General features: G+C 40.9%; 1 protein-coding gene across 2 annotated transcripts in view; it reads right to left on the bottom strand.

The window, feature by feature from the left end:
• The window catches only part of Cntnap2 (contactin associated protein 2), a 2,078,180-nt gene that overhangs the window by 242,031 nt on the left and 1,817,492 nt on the right, over positions 1-18,657 (bottom strand). For both annotated transcript variants that reach the window (XR_005972587.1, XM_041635058.1), the window contains exon 18: positions 9,721-9,957. Coding sequence is in view for 1 of the 2 variants with exons in the window: in XM_041635058.1 (XP_041490992.1) it covers positions 9,721-9,957 (237 nt within the window). In the remaining variant the exon portion in view is untranslated. The remainder of the gene's footprint in view (positions 1-9,720; positions 9,958-18,657) is intronic.

Genomic DNA, 18,657 nt, shown 5'->3' with positions numbered 1-18,657 from the left:
TCCCCCTCCCATTTTAATGGTAGCAATTCATATAACTTCATCTAGCAAATTCATTATGTAGCCAAGAATGACCCTGAACTTCTGTTGTTTTCCCCTCTATCTTCCAAGTGCTGGGATTAGAGGTGTGCCACCATTACGAGTTTACGCAGTGCTGGGGATCAAACCAAAGGTCTCATGCATGGTAGGCAAGCTCTCTCTACCATCTGAGCTACATCCCATTGTCATCCTTAATAATTAGACAGAAGAGGCAGATAAACTATTCATCATCAGGAATAAGAAGACAGTCTAGAAGAGGTCTTGGCAATATTTCAGTTACTCTACTTTTTGAAACTTATATAGATGTTCAAGGAGCCAGCACTATTTGCAGTAAGATGTCCTAGTAGATTTTGAATGACAATATATTGTCCTCTTTAAGAATAATCATAATCTGTTCTTCATTATATATATATTATATGTGCATATATATTTGAAATAGAATTTTTCCATGTAGCCATTGCTAGCCTCACACTCATGCTATAGCCCAGATTGATCTCAAACTTGCTATTGCCATGATCCTCCTGCCTCAGTCTCCCCAGTGCTGAGATACTGATACTTTTTAAAGTACTTTCACACACATCAGCTTATTTGATCTCCAGTCCTGTAAGTTATGCACCTCACAGATTTTATGCAATTCATAAATAAAGAAGATGCCTGTGTAGCCAGGCAATTGTTTACCTTTATCCTCAGTCACATTGAGTTTGACTCAAGCGCTTGCCAGTCCATTGCTCTACATCACAATAGCTTCCTCTTTAGCTATCACAAACTCAAAATGCACAGATTTCTCTGCTAAACTCAAAATTAATTTAGGAATGTGTTGACTGTATTGCTAGTCAAAAGGACAGGGTTTGTTTCTTGTGAGGAACACTAAGAAGATGATTTGCATATGCGCTAGGATTTGAGATCTTTCTAGATTATATTTGACCCAACTTGCTAAAGAGAAACTTAGGAAGTAAAGTTGGTTCCTAAAGTTGGTTCAAATAGAAGGATCTTAAATCCTAACCTCTCTCTCTGACCTTATGGCATCTCAACCCTTTCCTTGTGACCAGCAATGCTAGAAGGAGCCAATCTCCATCAGCGATGCTGTCAGAGGACTATGTGGGGCCTGTTCTGGGTTACTCTGCCTTGTGGTTTCAGGTCTAACCTTGAATGGCTCCATTATATAAGCAACAGCCTTGCCCTGAGTAACTCCATTTCTAGTATAGGGCCAAGAAAGAATGACTCTATATTTTGTTTACACAAGTACGCAACCACCATTTGGCAGAGTACCAGAAGGAGCACACTTTATAATTTATTTTATTCCAATAAAAATGGCAGCTGCAAATATATATTATATTGGAAATACCAGACACATGGGATTATTAATCACAGTGGCTATAACTACCTCACCTGGAGCTGTAAAAGGAGCATTGTAAGACCCAAATGTGTCAGGTATGCTGACAGTTTTCAAGGTCACTTGTCATTATCCTCATTCAGGAAAATTTGTACAATGTAGCTTTCCTACCTCTGTCCCTCCAGCTCTAGGTCAAGTGCAGTTTCTATCACCCATGACACTCAGCCCACTGCAAACTGACCCTGGGAAGCTTGCCACCCAGGCCTGCAGCTGGCATCTTCACATCTGAATGGCTCTGTGCCTTCCTCGGGCCCCTGCAGACCTGCTCGTGTGCCCGTGTCAGCTAGCTTTCTGCCTCTGCCTTCTGAATAGCCTCTCTGAACTCTGCACTAGATATTGTATGATGTGAAATAAATATGTCAACTGAGAGTGAGAGAGAGAGAGAGTACTGGTAATTTTGATTAGAATCAAAGAATTTGAGATTGCCAACGGCCAGCTATCAAGCAAAATTGGGATGACTTGTTAGTTAAATTGAAGCCAATGAAATGAATATAGCTCGCAAATTTATTGCTATCCAATGAACTTCAATATTGTGGAAAGGCACAAATATATTTTTGACATAAGACGCTCACCACCCTACCCTTGTCTGAGGCTGTGAAAGTCTGCCTGCATTTTAGATTCTTCAGCATGAGATGTTAAGTTTCCAGATCTCATTCAGTTCCCTGTTTCTTCTTCCCATCATGTTGTAGTTGAATCTGTATCCTCCACTTCACCCAAGCCTCCTCTTATTTATCCCGGCCTTTCTCATTGGCACCCATTGCTTCCTACATAGCAACTCACTGTCCAGATCATCATAGTTTTCAAAACTTGTGCCCAGTGTGTATGAAGAAATAAAACATGAAGGTTGTTAAAAATGTCAAACCTTGGGTAGAACAGATGACTCAGTGGTTAAGAGCACAGGCTGCCCTTCCAGAGGAACCAGGTTCTATTCCTAGAGCCCACAAGGTTGTTCACAATCATCTGTTAATCCAGTTTCATCTGTTACTCCATTAAATGCCCTTTTCTGGCTTCTGTAGGCACTGCACACACATGGTGCACGGACATACATGCAGGCAAAATACCCAAACATATAAAAAAACATTAAAATACTAAAAATGCTAGGAAAAGGAAGACTCAGAAAGCATAGTGGAGTTTAATAATTTCTGTTCTGTTAGTGTTTGGTTATAACTGGGAGGAAAGAAAAAGTAAAGTGTCTATTTATTTTATCTAAAATTCATAATCATAACCAATTGAAGTGACTGCATGAATTATTCCAGAAGTTTGATTGATTTATAAAATGGGACAACAAAATTGCAAACTTTATAAAAGTCAGTTCAACCACCCTTGAACTTACTTGATCAATCAAGAAAGTAGATTTTCTTTATCCAAAGGATGTCTAGAGTGAGCCTGATTGCTATGGCCAGGGCTGCCTATCGGAAAAGATGCACTCCCAGAACAGTGGAGTGGGGAAAGTGCTCAGAGGCAGGGGGGGCTTCGCATGATGAAGTACTCAGGATGAGGTGGCCTGGTGAATGGGCTTGCTTGTGGGGAGCTCCGAGTCTGATTAATTTAAAAGGGAAACCCTCAGTGTGATTTATGGGTCCTTGTGGACTCATGGAAGTCAAGGGAAATGCACAGAGAAGCCATGTGGATGAGCCATGAAGAAAGATGGAGAGCTGTTACTTTAAACTTCAAAGTATTTAGTGTTCTGATCATAGTTGAAGAAAATATGACAATCCCTCAACATACATACACACAAAACACAAGGGGAGAAGAAGTCAGATGTGTCCCAAACCTGGCGGAGATTAGAGCACAGCGCAACGTTGGAAAAAAAGTGTGCTAGAGAAGCTAAATAAGGTGAATCCAAAGACAAACACATAGGCATCCTCAGGAATATTAACCTTCATCAGGCGATGAAAGGAGACAGAGACCCACACGGGAGCACCGGACAGAAATCTCAAGGTCCAAATCAGGAGCAGAAGGAGACGGAGCACGAGCAAGGAACTCAGGACCACGAGGGGTGCACCCACACACTAAGACAATGGGGATGTTCTATTGGGATCTCACCAAGGCCAGCTGGCCTAGGTCTGAAAAAGCATGGGATAAATCCGGACTAGCTGAACATAGCGGACAATGAGGAATACTGAGAATTCAAGAACAATTGCAGTGGGTTTTTGATCCTACTGCACGTACTGGCTTTGTGGGAGCCTAGGCAGTTTGAATGCTCACCTTACGAGACCTGGATAGAGGTGGGCAGTCCTTGGGCTTCCCACAGGTCAGGGAACCCTGATTGCTCTTCGAGCAGATGAGGGGGGGGGGGGACTTGATCGGGGGAGGGGGAGGGAAATGGGAAGCGGTTGTGGGGACGAGGCAGAAATCCTTAATAAATAAATAAATTTAAAAAAAAAAGTGTGCTTTGTCTCACAATCAAAGTGAAAGTCCGGAATCTTTGTCCTCTACTACAGAGACAATTTCAAAAGGACTTGCTTTACTCGCTGCTGTTTAAATCCCTTCTTCTGAGAATGTGATTTGGCCCGGTTTCCCCACCCAGGTTCCCAAGAAGAGCCCAGGGGAGAGCAAATGCCGTTTTCCCACCGTCAGGTTCTGGGATGAAGTCATTTAAACTCCTCAGCAATCTCCAAAGCTTCCAGAGTTTGGAATCTGGTCAAAAGCATTTTCTTTTGCCCATCAGCGTGTGTGGACATCTGTCCACACGTCCCTGCTGTTGTTTGTCCCCTTACTATTTTAGCTTCTTTCCTTATAAACAGCTTTCTAAGCTTTTAAGCAGATTATCTTCCTGTGCAACCATGAGACTTTTAAATTGCAAACTAAGGTCTGCAGATTTAAGAAAAACATTAGCAGAGAACGTGTTTTCCCTTCTTGAATAACACTGTAGGGGAAAAGGAGAAAGAAATTCAATTCTTCATCTCTGGTCTTCCTTCCAGAGCTATCAAATGAAAAAGAAACCTCGGCACTCTCTTCCTCCTACTGAAAGACTGGTTTTCACTGGTGGAGGACTGTCACCTAGTTGGGATTCTTAAGACCACAAAGACAGGCCTGTGAAAAATATTCACTGCTGCTAACATCTAAGCTGTGTTCATACACCATGAACTTTTAAGATACACAAACTCCTTTCCCTCATCTACCTCACTCGTTTAAAGTATTTTATATTAATTGATTTTATATAGAAGGTTTTTAGCTAACTCTATAAAGGTGCACCACGGATTTACTGTGGCCACTGTGTTCTATACCCAGGGTGGTGGAGAAGATGATTGTGTAGTCTTGAAGTTGTTTTTGACCTGTCTACCTCCTCCCAACCAACAAGAGGCAAAGCCTCTCTGCCTTAGAGGTTTCACTTGGACGTGAGACTAATGCTTCCATCAAAAAGGAAGAAAGTAGGAGTTGCTATGGTAACTCACCTTGGCTTTGACAAGGGGGTAGGTACCCACTTTACACCAAGAGTTGTGGTACTGCGTGAGCAGGTAGGATGTGGTGTTTCTAGCTGCTTCTTCAGGGTCTTAGTCTTTCAGTACTTAGGCTGTGGAGACTTCATTTCCCCTTCAGAATACTATTAGTGGGTCCAATATTAACTAAAGGAGACATTTTATGATACTATATGATTTTATGATTCTATACTTGCCCTTGGAGTACCAAAGTAGCAATTTAGTGTTTCATGGTCACTGAAAAGGTATCATGTATACATCTGACTGTAAAACCTTCTAGGGAAGGCTTAAGAGAAGATATGCTGTAGGGCAAAAGTTTAAAAACATGTAAAAAAAAAGGGAAGAAGTGCCAAGAGTATAAAATAGCATTTGCTGTTGGACTTAGAGTGTTAGGTCCTCCATTTGTAAATAAACTCAGAATATACAGTGTCATCATCATAATTGCAATGACTGTAGGTACTAGGTATCATGTGGTCCTGAAGGTGAGGCTCAGTGGTATTCAAGTTTTTCAAGGTTATATCATATGGGTAAGAAAGGACATTGGATTCAAAGCCATACCTAATTCATCCATTCCTAAGTAGAGAGATGAACTGGTCACTAATAACATAGATCATAAAATCTTAGTCAATGCCATAGAACTCAAGAGATAGAGGAAGCTTGCCGGACCACAGTGCATATCTGTATTGTTCTAAATGATTGTAACACTGATGATGGAACCATCCACCTATCACTCAGCAGTCTCATGACTATGATGCTTCAGATTTTGACCCTATCTAAGCAACAAACAAAAGAAAGATTGAGAAGAACAAAGAAGTCTCTAAAGTTGGAAAATTGTTTAAAGATTCTTTTTTTCCACTGCTGTCCTGGGCTGATAGATAACTATGGGCAAAGTTTGCTGAATTTGACTAAACAAAGGGATAATTAGGAAATATCTTTAGCTGTAAGAGGGATGCGAGACTCATATGTGTTGCTATAATATACTGTAAAATGTTTTGATTTTGAATAAGCCATCAAAATGTTCTGAAAATGTCAGTATGGCCAAACTCAATGACAAATAAAGCTTCCAGAAACATTGATGTTTATCATGGTTTGAATGTGTCTTTGGAAGCTTAATTCCACTGCAAAGGTGTTGACAGGATGGGGAGAGGTGACTAGATCTCCAGGTCTCTGCCTTCCTGGAACTAATACAGTGATGGTAGAAAATGAGTTAGTTATCTTGAGAATCGATTTAGATGAAAGGATGGGTTCAGCTTCCTTCCACGCTCCTGGTTTCTCACGTGTTCTTGCTCTTTTTCCTCATCCTATTGGATGTTACAGTGTGAAGACACTCATCGGATGTGGGTCCCTTTAACTTGGACTTCCCAGTTTCTAAAAAAATGAATCAAATGATTCATTTTGAAATCACCCAGTCTTGGATGTTTCGGTAAAGCAGCACATAAAGACTACTGGTATTCTGTGACTATTAGTTAAGTAAATGAACCATGTATTTTCCAAGACTCTAGAGAAGAATCCTTCCTTGATTCTCCCATATCCTGGTGTCTATCACTTTAATTTTTAGCTCTTTGCTCACATAGCCCTTTTATCTATGTTACAGTGCATCTCTGAGTCTACCCCTCTTATAAGGACTATCTCTTAGGATTTAGGCTCTTACTTAATTCAGTTATATTAGCCATAACTGTATCCCATTGGACGATCTGAAGTTCCAGGTAGAGATGAATTTGGGAGCTACATTAAACTCCAAAAATCCATTATTTTTTGTTTTCTATAAAACCACTTAAAGAGACACAGAGAGATTATGTACTGCAAAGTATGTTGCTTATTTATGATGGTTGTTAAGAATGGCTTTGGTGATCATAAAATATTGGAGTGTTTAAAGTTTGACTATCCAAGAAAGAATGGACACAATTAGGAAAAAAACTCTTTGCCACAGTTAAGCAACTATCCATTTGGTCTCTAATGGAGGTTGGGATATCACACCCACATATACGTTTGCCTTCAAGACTGGGATGACTCCTGATCTAGGCCTCAGCCAAGGGGCTCTCAAGGAACTTTTCTGTGTAATGGCCCTGCCTCAGATGAGTTAAGTGGACTCTGGCTGGCAAATACCTTGAGAAGATGAGGAATGGCATAGTTCTCTAAACACAGATGATGTGATAGCCTGTGAGGTCTAATGACATGAGTTTCTAGAGTACCCCCTGTTTAAGATGCAAATGTGCCTGAGAGAACTGAAGGATAATTCCTTTAGATGTTCATTGAATAGCAGGCTCTTTTAAATGCATTGAGAGATGATTTTCAAGAGTAACTTAATTACCATCAATTTTCACTTGACATGCAACTCCATTCATTCTGGATAACATGACTAGATTATACAATAATTCTAGTTAATCACTAGACATTTTCTCATCAGAGACAGCCACTTCTTAAATGTCTGCAGCAAGAGTTCTGCCTTCTATTGTTTTTCCCAAGAAGAAGAAGAAAAGTAATGAAATCAGAAATAATATATCATTGGGTGATGATTTTAAAATATAAGTAAGCCCAAACAAGTTTAAAGGTCCCACCATTTTCACCCTTCTGTAATACGAAACAAAACAAAATCCATCACAGTTATATTTTATTATGGACTCTGAATTTGCTTACTTGATGTGTATAGGCATGCATTAAACTTTGTTTTATTGTTTACTTGTGTATATATCTGTGTGAGAATGGGCACATGAGTGCATGTTCTCGTTGAAGCCAGGGGATGGCACTGGACACCTGGGTCTGGAGATACAGGCAGCCACCTTCCTGATATGGGTGTTAAAAACTGAATGTATGGCCTCTCTAAGAGCAGCAGGAACTCTTGTCCCTCCCTGGGCATTTCTGATATAGAAACATGTAACTGGGTCATATGTGGCAGGTTGGGACCAGAGTCATTCACGCAGAAAATATCAAGCATTTTCCACATCTAGTAGCATAGACCATGAATGATTGCTCCCGAAGAACCTGTACTGAGTTTACTCTTTTGCTAATGTGTCTACTTTTTCTAGAGAGTGAGTTGTTTGGCTGCAGTCCCACTGGGAAGGAGGGTCACAGGAACTGCTGTGCAGGCACCAGGGTACCCGGTGGGTGAGTCCTGGGAAGGCAGGAGGAGAGCTAACCTCGGGGTTCAGCAAGAAGATACTGCCACTGAACAAAGAGAAGCTCGCTGTAACAGACATCTGTGTGGCTGTGTTTCCCCTCCAAACTAGCAGCACTGTCGTCTTTGCTAAGGTGAGGAGGTACTGTTTCCACTCAGAAGGATGCTCACAAATGCTTTTCAAATACACTTACCATTGTTGTGGGTTCTCACTTCAAACAGTTTTCAATTAATTTTTTTTTTTTTTTTTTTGCTAAAGCCACTGAGCCAATACAAATTCATTGTAATACGTAGCTGGTAAGAGAATATTTAGATATCTTTTGTACAAAACCTTTGAGATAATGTCAGAGGAAACATATAGACTTCATTTACCTTTATTTCTGATGCTGGCTAAAGGGAAAGGCAGATGTCCTTTCATGACTATTGTCTATTAACCCCCAGAGGTTTTGTGTGACCTGCTGTGTTTAACTTAACTCTCCAGAAAGAAGGGGACCACGATTTGCTTTAAATTATTACTTACACAGTGCAATGTCTCAGGCATTAGCACTTACTTGATTGCATTTAGACATTACATTGGCAAAGGAATGGACTGCATTAAATTAGCATCAAGCACAATGAATGGTAATTGCAAGACTGTCATTTCTACAAGTGCAAAATTGATGTGTTCTGCAAGCCCATTCCATTGTGTGCCATGGGAAAATCACAGAAGCATGTTGTTCCGAGCAGAAAAACGCAATGTAATGGCCCTGTTAATGTGTCTTGGTGTTTTTCAGCAATGGTATTCCTTTCCACCTTTGTTTTGGTCTCATACTCATTCTTCAAATCCCGTCTGATCTAATTTGTATGCTCATAATCCAACCCCGCCAGACAGGAGCCTGGATGTACAGGCAAACGTTGTGGAACAATTCCTTCTGTGTGTGGCATCTCATGTGAAGAATGCCAGCACAAACAACCCCCTGTGTATTCATGAGAGTATGAATGGGTACTTATGTAAAGCTTCTTAGATGAGACACAACAAGGGCTTACAGCAAACTTTCCCCAAATTCGTTTAGAAAAAGAAGGGTGCTTTACAGGCTTCTGGGGCTTAGGAGAAGTGCCAGCTACTATTCTTTTACTCTTCTTGGGGGAAATAAAGCTTCACCAGCTGAGTGAATTTCTTCCAGTCACGTGAGCACAGAGTATATCCCAGTGAGAACATGTACATGCATTGGGCTCTTAGACTTTCATTGTCCGTGTGGAATTTACTACAGACCCAAAGGCTAGACTAGACTAGTTCTGAAATAAAGGATGTTCTAAGTTGACTGAGCATATTTTTAGTATCTTTGTAGACTGAGGTCGGCTGAGAGCCACCCCTAAAGGTGTTTTGAGTAAGGTTAGAAATGATGATGCTAATGACAATTTGAGCCGACAGGCTTTCAAACTTAAGCAGCGTTGGGGGTGGGAGCACACAAATACCAATGGGCTGCATTTGACCTTGGAGTCTGATGTGGGATGGCTAAGCCTGAGTCCCCTGTTAGAGGTCCCTTTCTTTGTCTACTTTGTAACAACGTTTCAGTCAGTGCGGGACTCTGGGTAACTGTGTACCAAGGTCAAGTCTCTAGTAAACAACAAAGAAGTTCCCTCCTAAGGTGGGAGAAGGATTCACTTCACCCATAGAAACAAAGGCAACCATTTGCAGCAGAATAAGCACTAGACATATAGTTGAATCTTATAAAGGTGTTTGAAGACGGGGCTGGAAGTAGCCTCTTCCATACCTTTGTTGCAGAATGTCCCGTCATAGGCTGTGTTAGAGCAGTCACAGGAATATCCGTGGTATTTCTCGATGCATTTGCCTCCATTTTCACAGTTGGCCCCGTAGCTGGTGCAGTGGCCTGAGCATCCAGATTTGAATCCGGATGTGACCTTTGCCCTTTCTTCCAAGTCAAGGGTCACTCCATTCATCCTCAAGGAGCGGATACAGCCCAGGAAACCCTGCTGGCCGCCGGCACCACCTGGGAAGGACAGAAAGCACAGTTCAGATGGGACAGGTCACCTCGGCAACTGCTTTTCTACTCAGCCTGTTTTGAAATTACAGCAGAAGACAAGCTGGTAAGTCTTTTCCCTTTTGAGCTGGTCCAGAGTAAACAGAAAGAGTTGAAGCTTTCCCTTAGGCTGTGGTGTCTAATTAAAAACGGGTGTTTTCTGAGACGAAGTAAACTTGCCCCAGACACAAAATGTTTGTAGATAGGCAAAAATGTATAATCTGGATTCTTATGGAAAAGAGGCTCGCAGAAGTCGTTAGTTTCTTTGTTCTTTAATCTCAGAGTGCTCAGTTCTCTAGCATTATCTGTTGAACTATAAAGCAGAGAGACATGAATACATTAGCATAACTAAGTAAGCCAATTAGTCAGAAGGCATGAATTCGTTTGAAATGTCATTGTACTTGGTGAGTCTTATCTCATGTTTTGCTTTGAAGTTTACATTAAGATACTCAGGATGTGGTGACTGGGGTGGCTTGGAGGTTTGTATTTACACAGAAATAGGCTTGTTACAGTTACTAATATTCCAGGTTGGGTTTCATTGCTTTTGTCACAGTGCCATTTTAAGACATAAAGCAACGCTGTGAAATGCTGTCCTCAGGATACCATCATGAGCACACAGCAACTGTGGATACCTGCATAAGATCTGCAGAGAATGACCCCTTCAGCATCCCAGCATGGACGGAAGCTCTTGAGGTCCTAATGAAAGTCCACAGGGCAAGAAAAGACATGAGAATGTATGAAAGACTAGCTGGGATGGAAAGAGGGTCAACGGGAATGCTAGAGGAGTAAGAGAGATGAATAGAAACAATTTATCATGTATGGAATAGTTAAAAGGTTAAATTTTAAAATGACATCTGACATGCAATGATGTGTTCATTATGACTTCTGGAGTAGGTTATAGAGCAAGGCTGAGTTTTATAAACATGAAAATATTAAAGAGGTCTGATGTACATAGAGGGACCCACAGAAGCACTGTCAATTTAACAGAGTCTGTAATTGTCTGGATGCTTTTAAAATTGGAGCAATCTCTATTGTGGATTCATAGATCAGTAATATGATTATATATGTATAAACACATATATAACATGATAATATTATATATGGTAAAATATATTATATATGACATGATATATTATGACATGAATGTGTATATATGTATAAATATGACATAAAAACAGAGAACAGAAAAGAGACTTTATTTTTGAAGGAAAGAGGACACGTGAGGAGGATGGAAAAGGGAGGGTGGAGGGAATGAATGAGAAGGTACAATGATGTATACATATGAAGGTGCTGTAATGAAATCCATCATTTCATATGTGAACTAAAGAAAAAGACAGTGTAAAAGAACCAAGCTGACTACTCAAGCATTACTCTCCAGCACAGTGTATGTGTGTATGTGTGTGTGTGTCCAAATCCATAGGCTGAGTGCACGGTGCCCTTGACAATGCATGGTGGTTTGACTCATCTGTTAGACAAGAACAGAGGATGCTTGAATTTCGTCTCTCCAACCTGAGCATCTGCTTCCTCTGCCCTCAGAACTGGCACTCCGTATTCCTGGACTCTGGAGCTTGTAGTGAATTATACTGCCAATTGTCTTGTTTCTCTAACTTCCACAGAACAGGCTGTTATATTTCCTTGTTTAAATAACCCTTCAAGCCAATTCCTTAACAAAACTCTCAGTAAACTAAAAAAAAATGTGGGCTGCTGGGATGATGGTTCAGCAGGTAAAGTGTTTGGTACATAAGAACCCTAGTTCAGATTCTCAGCACCCAGGTAAAAGTCAGGCATGACAGTATTATGTGTTCCAGTCAGTTCTGTGTTAAGGGAGACATGCGAAGTCAGGGTCAGCTGGTCTATCTTGAATGAGAACTCCAGGTTCAGAGAGCTGTCTAATATATAAGAAGAGGACACTAAATGTCAACTTTTGTTCTTCACAAGTACGTGCACAGGCGAGAACATCAGCACACATGTGCCTGCACACACGCATGTATATATACACACACATGCACAAATGCACACACAGGCAACATGCACACCCACATGCATGCACAGACACACACATGCACACAACTCAGGCACACATGCATGCACACACTCACACATGTGGCCCCACACATGCACACACACAAGCATGCACACATACACATGCACATGCAAACACACACACTACAACATGCACACATACAAATGGAAAGGTCAATAGGGCTTTGTTGTTTGGATAAGATAGTTAGGCTAGAGATGCACTCAGATCACTCAGCCCATTATCCTGGTCAAAAGCGCACCAGCCAGTAGACTCACTAACAAGGACTAGTGACTGATCAAAGACTGGATCACAGGATGGATCAGTATCTGGTTATGCCCATATGTCCCTCTTATTAGGAAAATGGCAAATGAATCTACTGCCTTTTTGAGCCCAAGCTTACAGTACTTTCCATATATTGATTTGAATAACTGTTCTCTAAAGTAGCATCTTGTTTTTATAAAATATTTGACTAGAGGATTAATTGAAGAGAGTCCAGCGTCCTTTTGGATCAAAGCTATGGATAGTAAACAGCAAATGAAGTTATTAAATACGCTGCTTTGAAGGACTTGCCATCCTGCCATCTGCTAGGCAGTGCAGCTTCACACCTCTGTGCTGGAGAGAATGAGAGCCTCTGCCTCCCTTGGAAGTGATTCAGCCCTGCAGTCCCCTTTTGTGCGTTAGAATTTCAATTTGGCTCGGACCACTTTTGCTGCTCTGGTTTTTGTTCTTGCAGTGAGAGATTTTCCAAAGGCCTTTTATTACATAAGTGTATAGCTATTTGAATTTTTACCACTAGTCAATTAAGACAATTAAACCCTATCAAAACGATGCTGAAAATTTAAAAAGGCTGTTTTTAGATATCCCCCTCCTGTATGCCTAGTTACCATGGGAATAGTTCTGGGTTGTGTATGTGTGTGTGTGTGTGTGTGTGTGTGTACTGATAAGTAAGATGCATAACTAAAACAAGTTACGCCACTCAGACATTACTGCCTTTATTTTTAGGGGAAAACCTTGTCTACTTAAGAATATTCAACCTTCATTTTCATTTTGTGTGTATGGGTGTTTTGCTGGCATGTATGTCTGTGCACCATCTGAGTGCAGTGCTCAGAGATGCCAGAAGAAGGCACTAGATACCTGGAATGGGAGTTACAGACAGTTCTGAGGCACCACGTGGATGCTGGGGACTGGGTCCTCTGGAAGAGCAGCCAGTGGTCTTAACCACTGGACCAGCTCCCTAGTCCTTACTTTTGTTTGTGAACATACATAAATATAAAAAACAGGAAAGGCATAAGGAGACGAGGACATAACAGGCATTGTCCTCAAATTTGCTTTCTATACTTCAAATATTATGACACATTTTCCAAGCAATGCAGCATAGCCAGGACATCTTGTTTATTATTTCATAAAACATATTTGTAATGATGCTGCCACTCCCTTTTGCCATTCCATCACTAATGGAATTTTGTAATTTTAACTTTCTGTGAGAGTATAATAGTCTGAACTTTGTAAATATCTCAGAACATCTCAGTATACTTCTTCAGTTTTCAATTTTGCTGTTCTCTCTCTTTCTCTCTCTCTCTCTCTCTCTCTCTCTCTCTGTGTGTGTGTGTGTGTGTGTGTATTTATATGTGTGCAGGTGCCAGTGCATTTATAGAGAGCAGAAGTCTCTTTCTCAATTGCTCTCTGCTTTTTTGTTTGAGTCAATGTCTCTGACCGCACCTGGAGTTCACTGATTGGATAAAGTGTCTGGCCAATGAGCCCCATGGTCCTCCTGTCTCCAACTTTTCACTTTGGGGTTATAGGTGCATGCTTCCAAGTTTAGCTTTTTTCCATGGGTGTTGGGGGTCCAAACCCAGGTCCTGATGTTTGTGTATCAAGTACTTTATTACTGGTATATTTTAAAGGCCTTTAAGAACAATGTACCAATTTACATTTTATCAAAATGGAACAAATGCATATTTGCTTTACATAATCCTGATCTGGTGATGTATCCTATTGTGTTTACATCAGTTTGATTAAATGGGAGAAAATTCAAAACTTTGATTATTATAATGAATTATGTTGTATTTTTCTTTTCTTATTTTTAAATTGCTGCTTCATATTTTTGTTTTGAAGGGGATAAGTGATGATATGTTTTTATTGGTTGATGATAATATTTTGAGTTTTAAAACTATGCTGATTAATTTTGTAACCATGTCCTCTAGTTTGTATTTTTTAAGTTGTAGATGGTAATTTTTTCCCCTATAAAAGTTTTGAGTGATTGTGAATCCACACTAACATACTTATTTCTGCTTTTGGTATTTGATTTGTAATGACTTTTGGCAATATAAACTAATATAATCATTTAATTATATATTATTTATAATTATATATTTATTATATATATTCTATATAGAATTCTAGGTAACACCTTGCAGTTTTTTCTCTTAACATTTTAATCCCTTCTTTCTCCCTCTGTCATTCTTTCACTCTCTTCCTCTCCCTCCTTCTGCCCCCATTTCTTTGTTCCTGTGCACAGCACTATGGATGGAACCAGGACCTTGTGTGTGCCAGGCGTGCGCTCTAAGCCATACCTCTAGCTGTATAGCAACAATATGTGAGTATAGTGTAATTTACATTTAGGAACCCATTGGACTACATTTTTTTAAAAAAAATTCTCTTCTTAGTTTATAAAGCAAGTGAGTGAAGTGTCATTTCTCTGTGCACTGAAGCTAAGCTCTTTCCCTTCCGAGGTGGCATCCTGATTCATTTAAGTGACTCACTGAGCTGGAAAGTGTATTGCTGATCTACTTGACACGAAGAAAAATCTTTTATCCTGATCATGGTCATTATATATTATGCAAAAGATGCTAATGCACCAGAACCAGTAGAAGTTAGTGAGTTCAATTTACTGCTTTGTAGAAACCTTTCTTGGTGGCAAATGTCGTAAGTTTAAATTATAGGTCTTCAAGGAAAAACGCTACTGAACCTTTGTTTAATTAGCAAATCAACACATTGTCATTGGGAAGAGCCCCCTGCCATGCCAGGCCTTCACGCACATTAGTCAGACCTGTGATAATTATCCACGGTGAGATGTGGGTTTAATTTGTATATCATTTTTCATCCGAAATGCTGGGCAAGTATCGCAATTAAAGATTAATTATGAAAGTGTTGTAACTACCTATAATGAATAATACAACCATCAAGTGCACAGAACATTTGGGCAAAATAATCAGGTGTTCCATTTAAAAATAATGGTTGGAAATAAAGATTGAGAGGAATTAGGAAAAACACATTGTCCTCAAACCCAGAGCTCAACAGTATCTGAAGTGGTAAGTCTGACCCCCAGGGCACTTTCATGTGATCAGACTGGCCACTTATTCACCATAGAAAGAAAGCACGCCAAAGGTTGCACACTTGAACCTGATCCCTTTTAGAAGTGTTTTTTGTTTAAAAAAAAATTTAAATGTGTTTATTTCACTACTGTGAAAAAGTCTCTGCCCTTGCAGCATGGAGAAATTTATTGGGAGACTCAATATGTACATCACGTGTTAGAAGGTGGTGAGCACTGTGAGAAGAACAGTCAAGCAGGGTTAAGTGGGGTCTGGAGTTGGCACAGGATCAGTCTTAAGTAGGGCAGTTAAGATGGAGTGCACCAAAAAGAGACAGAAACAGAATAGATAAAAATGTCCCCATGATAAAGGGGTGATGGGATGTTCCCCTGCAAGGTGCAGGGCAGGAGAAGGATGGAATCCCTGGGGCAGTACAGGATGCTCAGGGGAGTGAAACCTGGATCATTTCAAAAGTTATGTAAGTAAAGCACTAGGAAAAGCAGTTCTAAAATGATGCACAAGAATATTCTTCTTTTAAGAGTACTTTATAGAAGATTTTTATGTGTGTAAATGTTTCGCCTGTATGTACATATATGTACCACGTGTGTGCAGTGCTCAGTGATGAGGGTGTCAGATCCCACAGAACTAAATGACAGATGATCGTGAGCCATCATGTGGGTATTGGGAACTTAACCCCAGGTCCTCTGCAAGAGCAACATGTGCTCTTAAGCTCTGAGACATTTCTCAAGCCCCCAGACACTGTTTTTGCCTACAGGTTAATGCTGCTGGAATCACAAATAGCCACCCACCACGCTGATGCTAGGCACCAGTTGGCATGGGTGGGCAGGTCAGTGAACAAGAATGAGGAAACATGAACACACTGTTTTTGCATCTCCTTGGCTGTGTAGTCTTCCCAAGTTCTCCTTAGGTCTTAGTCCTTTTACATGCAATGTCAGTACAACAATATGTACCCTGAAGGCGCATGTTAATTCTGGTCGATAGAATCCAATACTTCGTGTTGAAGCCCAACTAATGGCAGATATTATGATTGCCACTAGTGTAGAGTATAATCAGAATTCCACAGCATCATAAAGTGAAATCATAGACTTGATGAATAGAAACAGATTTGAAGCCAGGGGAGCTGAACTATGTTACTTATATTCTTTAGTCAAGCTTTTGAAGCCTTAGACCCCAATTTGAATTTAGCTGCATATAGGCTATCTAGGGCCTCTTAAAGAAGGCTAGACAAGGCCATAAGGATGAGAACTGAATGTAATTGGTGTCTTTACAAAAGAAGAAGAGCCCCTGGGGATGGTGTACTCACACAGAAGAATGTCCCCATGAGGAACCATCAAGAAGACGGGGGTATCAAAGCCAAGGAGAGGCCTCAGAAGGAAAGAGTCTCACTGATACCTTCATCTTGGGTTTCCAACCTTTAGAACGATGAGAAGATAAATACCCAATCTGTGGTGTTCTGTTCTGGAAGCTTTAGCAGAAAGATAGCTAGCAAAGGGTTATCACTGAGCTCCCAATCCAGCCTGCCTGAGGAAATGACCTTGGAGTCTTCAAACCTTCAAACAGCACCCTTTCGTGGAAAGCTCAGGCTTAGGCTAGGTGTTATCTCACTTTGGAGGACCACACCAGGATCACAGGACCTGTGAGCTGGCAGGGAGCTTTTAATGTGCTACTGGAATGTTATCCATGACTATGACTGCTATGTCTGGATGGCCTACTCTGATCTTGGCTCTTCTGTGTGACAGCTACAGCTGTCCTGGGTGTTGGCAGCTAAGAGGCAAAGGCAGCTATGTACTTGGATAAGCCACTCAGAGCTGCAGATGCTGAACCTACCATTTCTCCTGCTCTATATGCTACCATTGTGTCTTATGTTTTGATCACCTTGTCTCCTACCACCACCAACTACTACCACTACCACCAACCACCAACACCAACCACCACCACCATCACCAATTGCAAATTATGATGCCAAAGCACGTGTGAGAAATAAAACCCCAGTATCTCATTATCTCAGAACCCCAGAATAGGGATAACCATCACTGGTAGAGGAACCTGGTCTCTCTCTTCAGCACAGCGCTGTATGATTGACAAGTGTTGATTAATGATGCCTTTGCCAGCTAGCCATGGACAGCAATGCATGGAGAAAGCTTTTACACTCCAGGAACTAATCTGTGAAGAGCTGCTTTTCCAGATAACAGGCATGAGTGCCCATTCAGATCTTCACTATCACTGTATGGATTTTCTTATGTCCTCAGAACGAGAAATGCACAGAATATGTGACTCAGGACTGCAAAACTAGGAGGACAAAATCTAAAATACTGATGGCGTGTAAGCTTTCTAGTAGGAGCGAACAATCAGATGTGTTTATGCATGTACTGCTCTGCACTGAAGATGGGTCTTAGAGCTCCTGGACACAGGGCTATGAGGAAATACTGACCATCCCAGATTAATGCAAAGCTAATAGTGGCCGTGCCAGACTAGCCCAACTTCACGTGTTCCAGTTCACAGAGATAAATTGGATTGTGATCCCTGTTTTATAGATGGGGAAACTGAGGCCAAGAGAGTTCATTCCTTCATTGTCACCTATAGCTAGACTCATAGCCGGGTAATCTGCACTCTGCCCATGCTGCTGCTCCTGTCTGCACTTGGGGAACTCTTTTGTCGCCCACTTCTGATGCGTTCCTGGGCACTGCTTTGCTTAGGTATGGAGAACGATGACAATGCAGTTAGTACCGGAGACCCACTTGCCAGACCGCTGTCTGAAAAGGGACAGTTCAAAGTGACAGTAGAAACGCGATACTCTAAATTTGGAGCTAGGAATGAGGATGTTAGAGTCCACCTCTAGGTCAAGCAAAGGGATATTTTGATAATGTCACCACTGACCTCATAATTATTCTAAATTAAAAGCTGAATGCTACTATTGCAGAATGGATTTGCCATTTGGCCACCGAGTGCAGTTTATCTTTGTGTATTCAGAAGTGCTGTATCAAGTTTAGAGGCCATTGCTCTGAACTCTGCAGCAAATCCTACTTCTCTCAGTCTGTCATACACTTGGGGATAGGAGAGAGGACAGGATCTTCCTACTGAGATCCACATTCTGGATTGTGACAAATATTCTAGTAAATTTCAATGCCAAATGGAACTTAAACCGCTGAGAACTCTAAATATTTCGTTTATAAATATATGTATGTTCTCGTACATGTTGTGTGACAAGCTGGTAAGCTCTCATGTCTGATACACAACACATATTATTTCTGATCTTAATATTTCTAATGTCTTTCCTTCTGTCTGTCTCTCTCCATTTTTATTAGCCATCTTTAG

The sequence above is a fragment of the Microtus oregoni genome, unplaced genomic scaffold (assembly GCF_018167655.1).
Source record: "Microtus oregoni isolate MIOR12 unplaced genomic scaffold, Mior012 000046F_ref0000063, whole genome shotgun sequence".
Classification (NCBI taxonomy): Eukaryota; Metazoa; Chordata; class Mammalia; order Rodentia; family Cricetidae; genus Microtus; species Microtus oregoni.
This window is presented reverse-complemented; position numbering and strand designations above follow the sequence as displayed.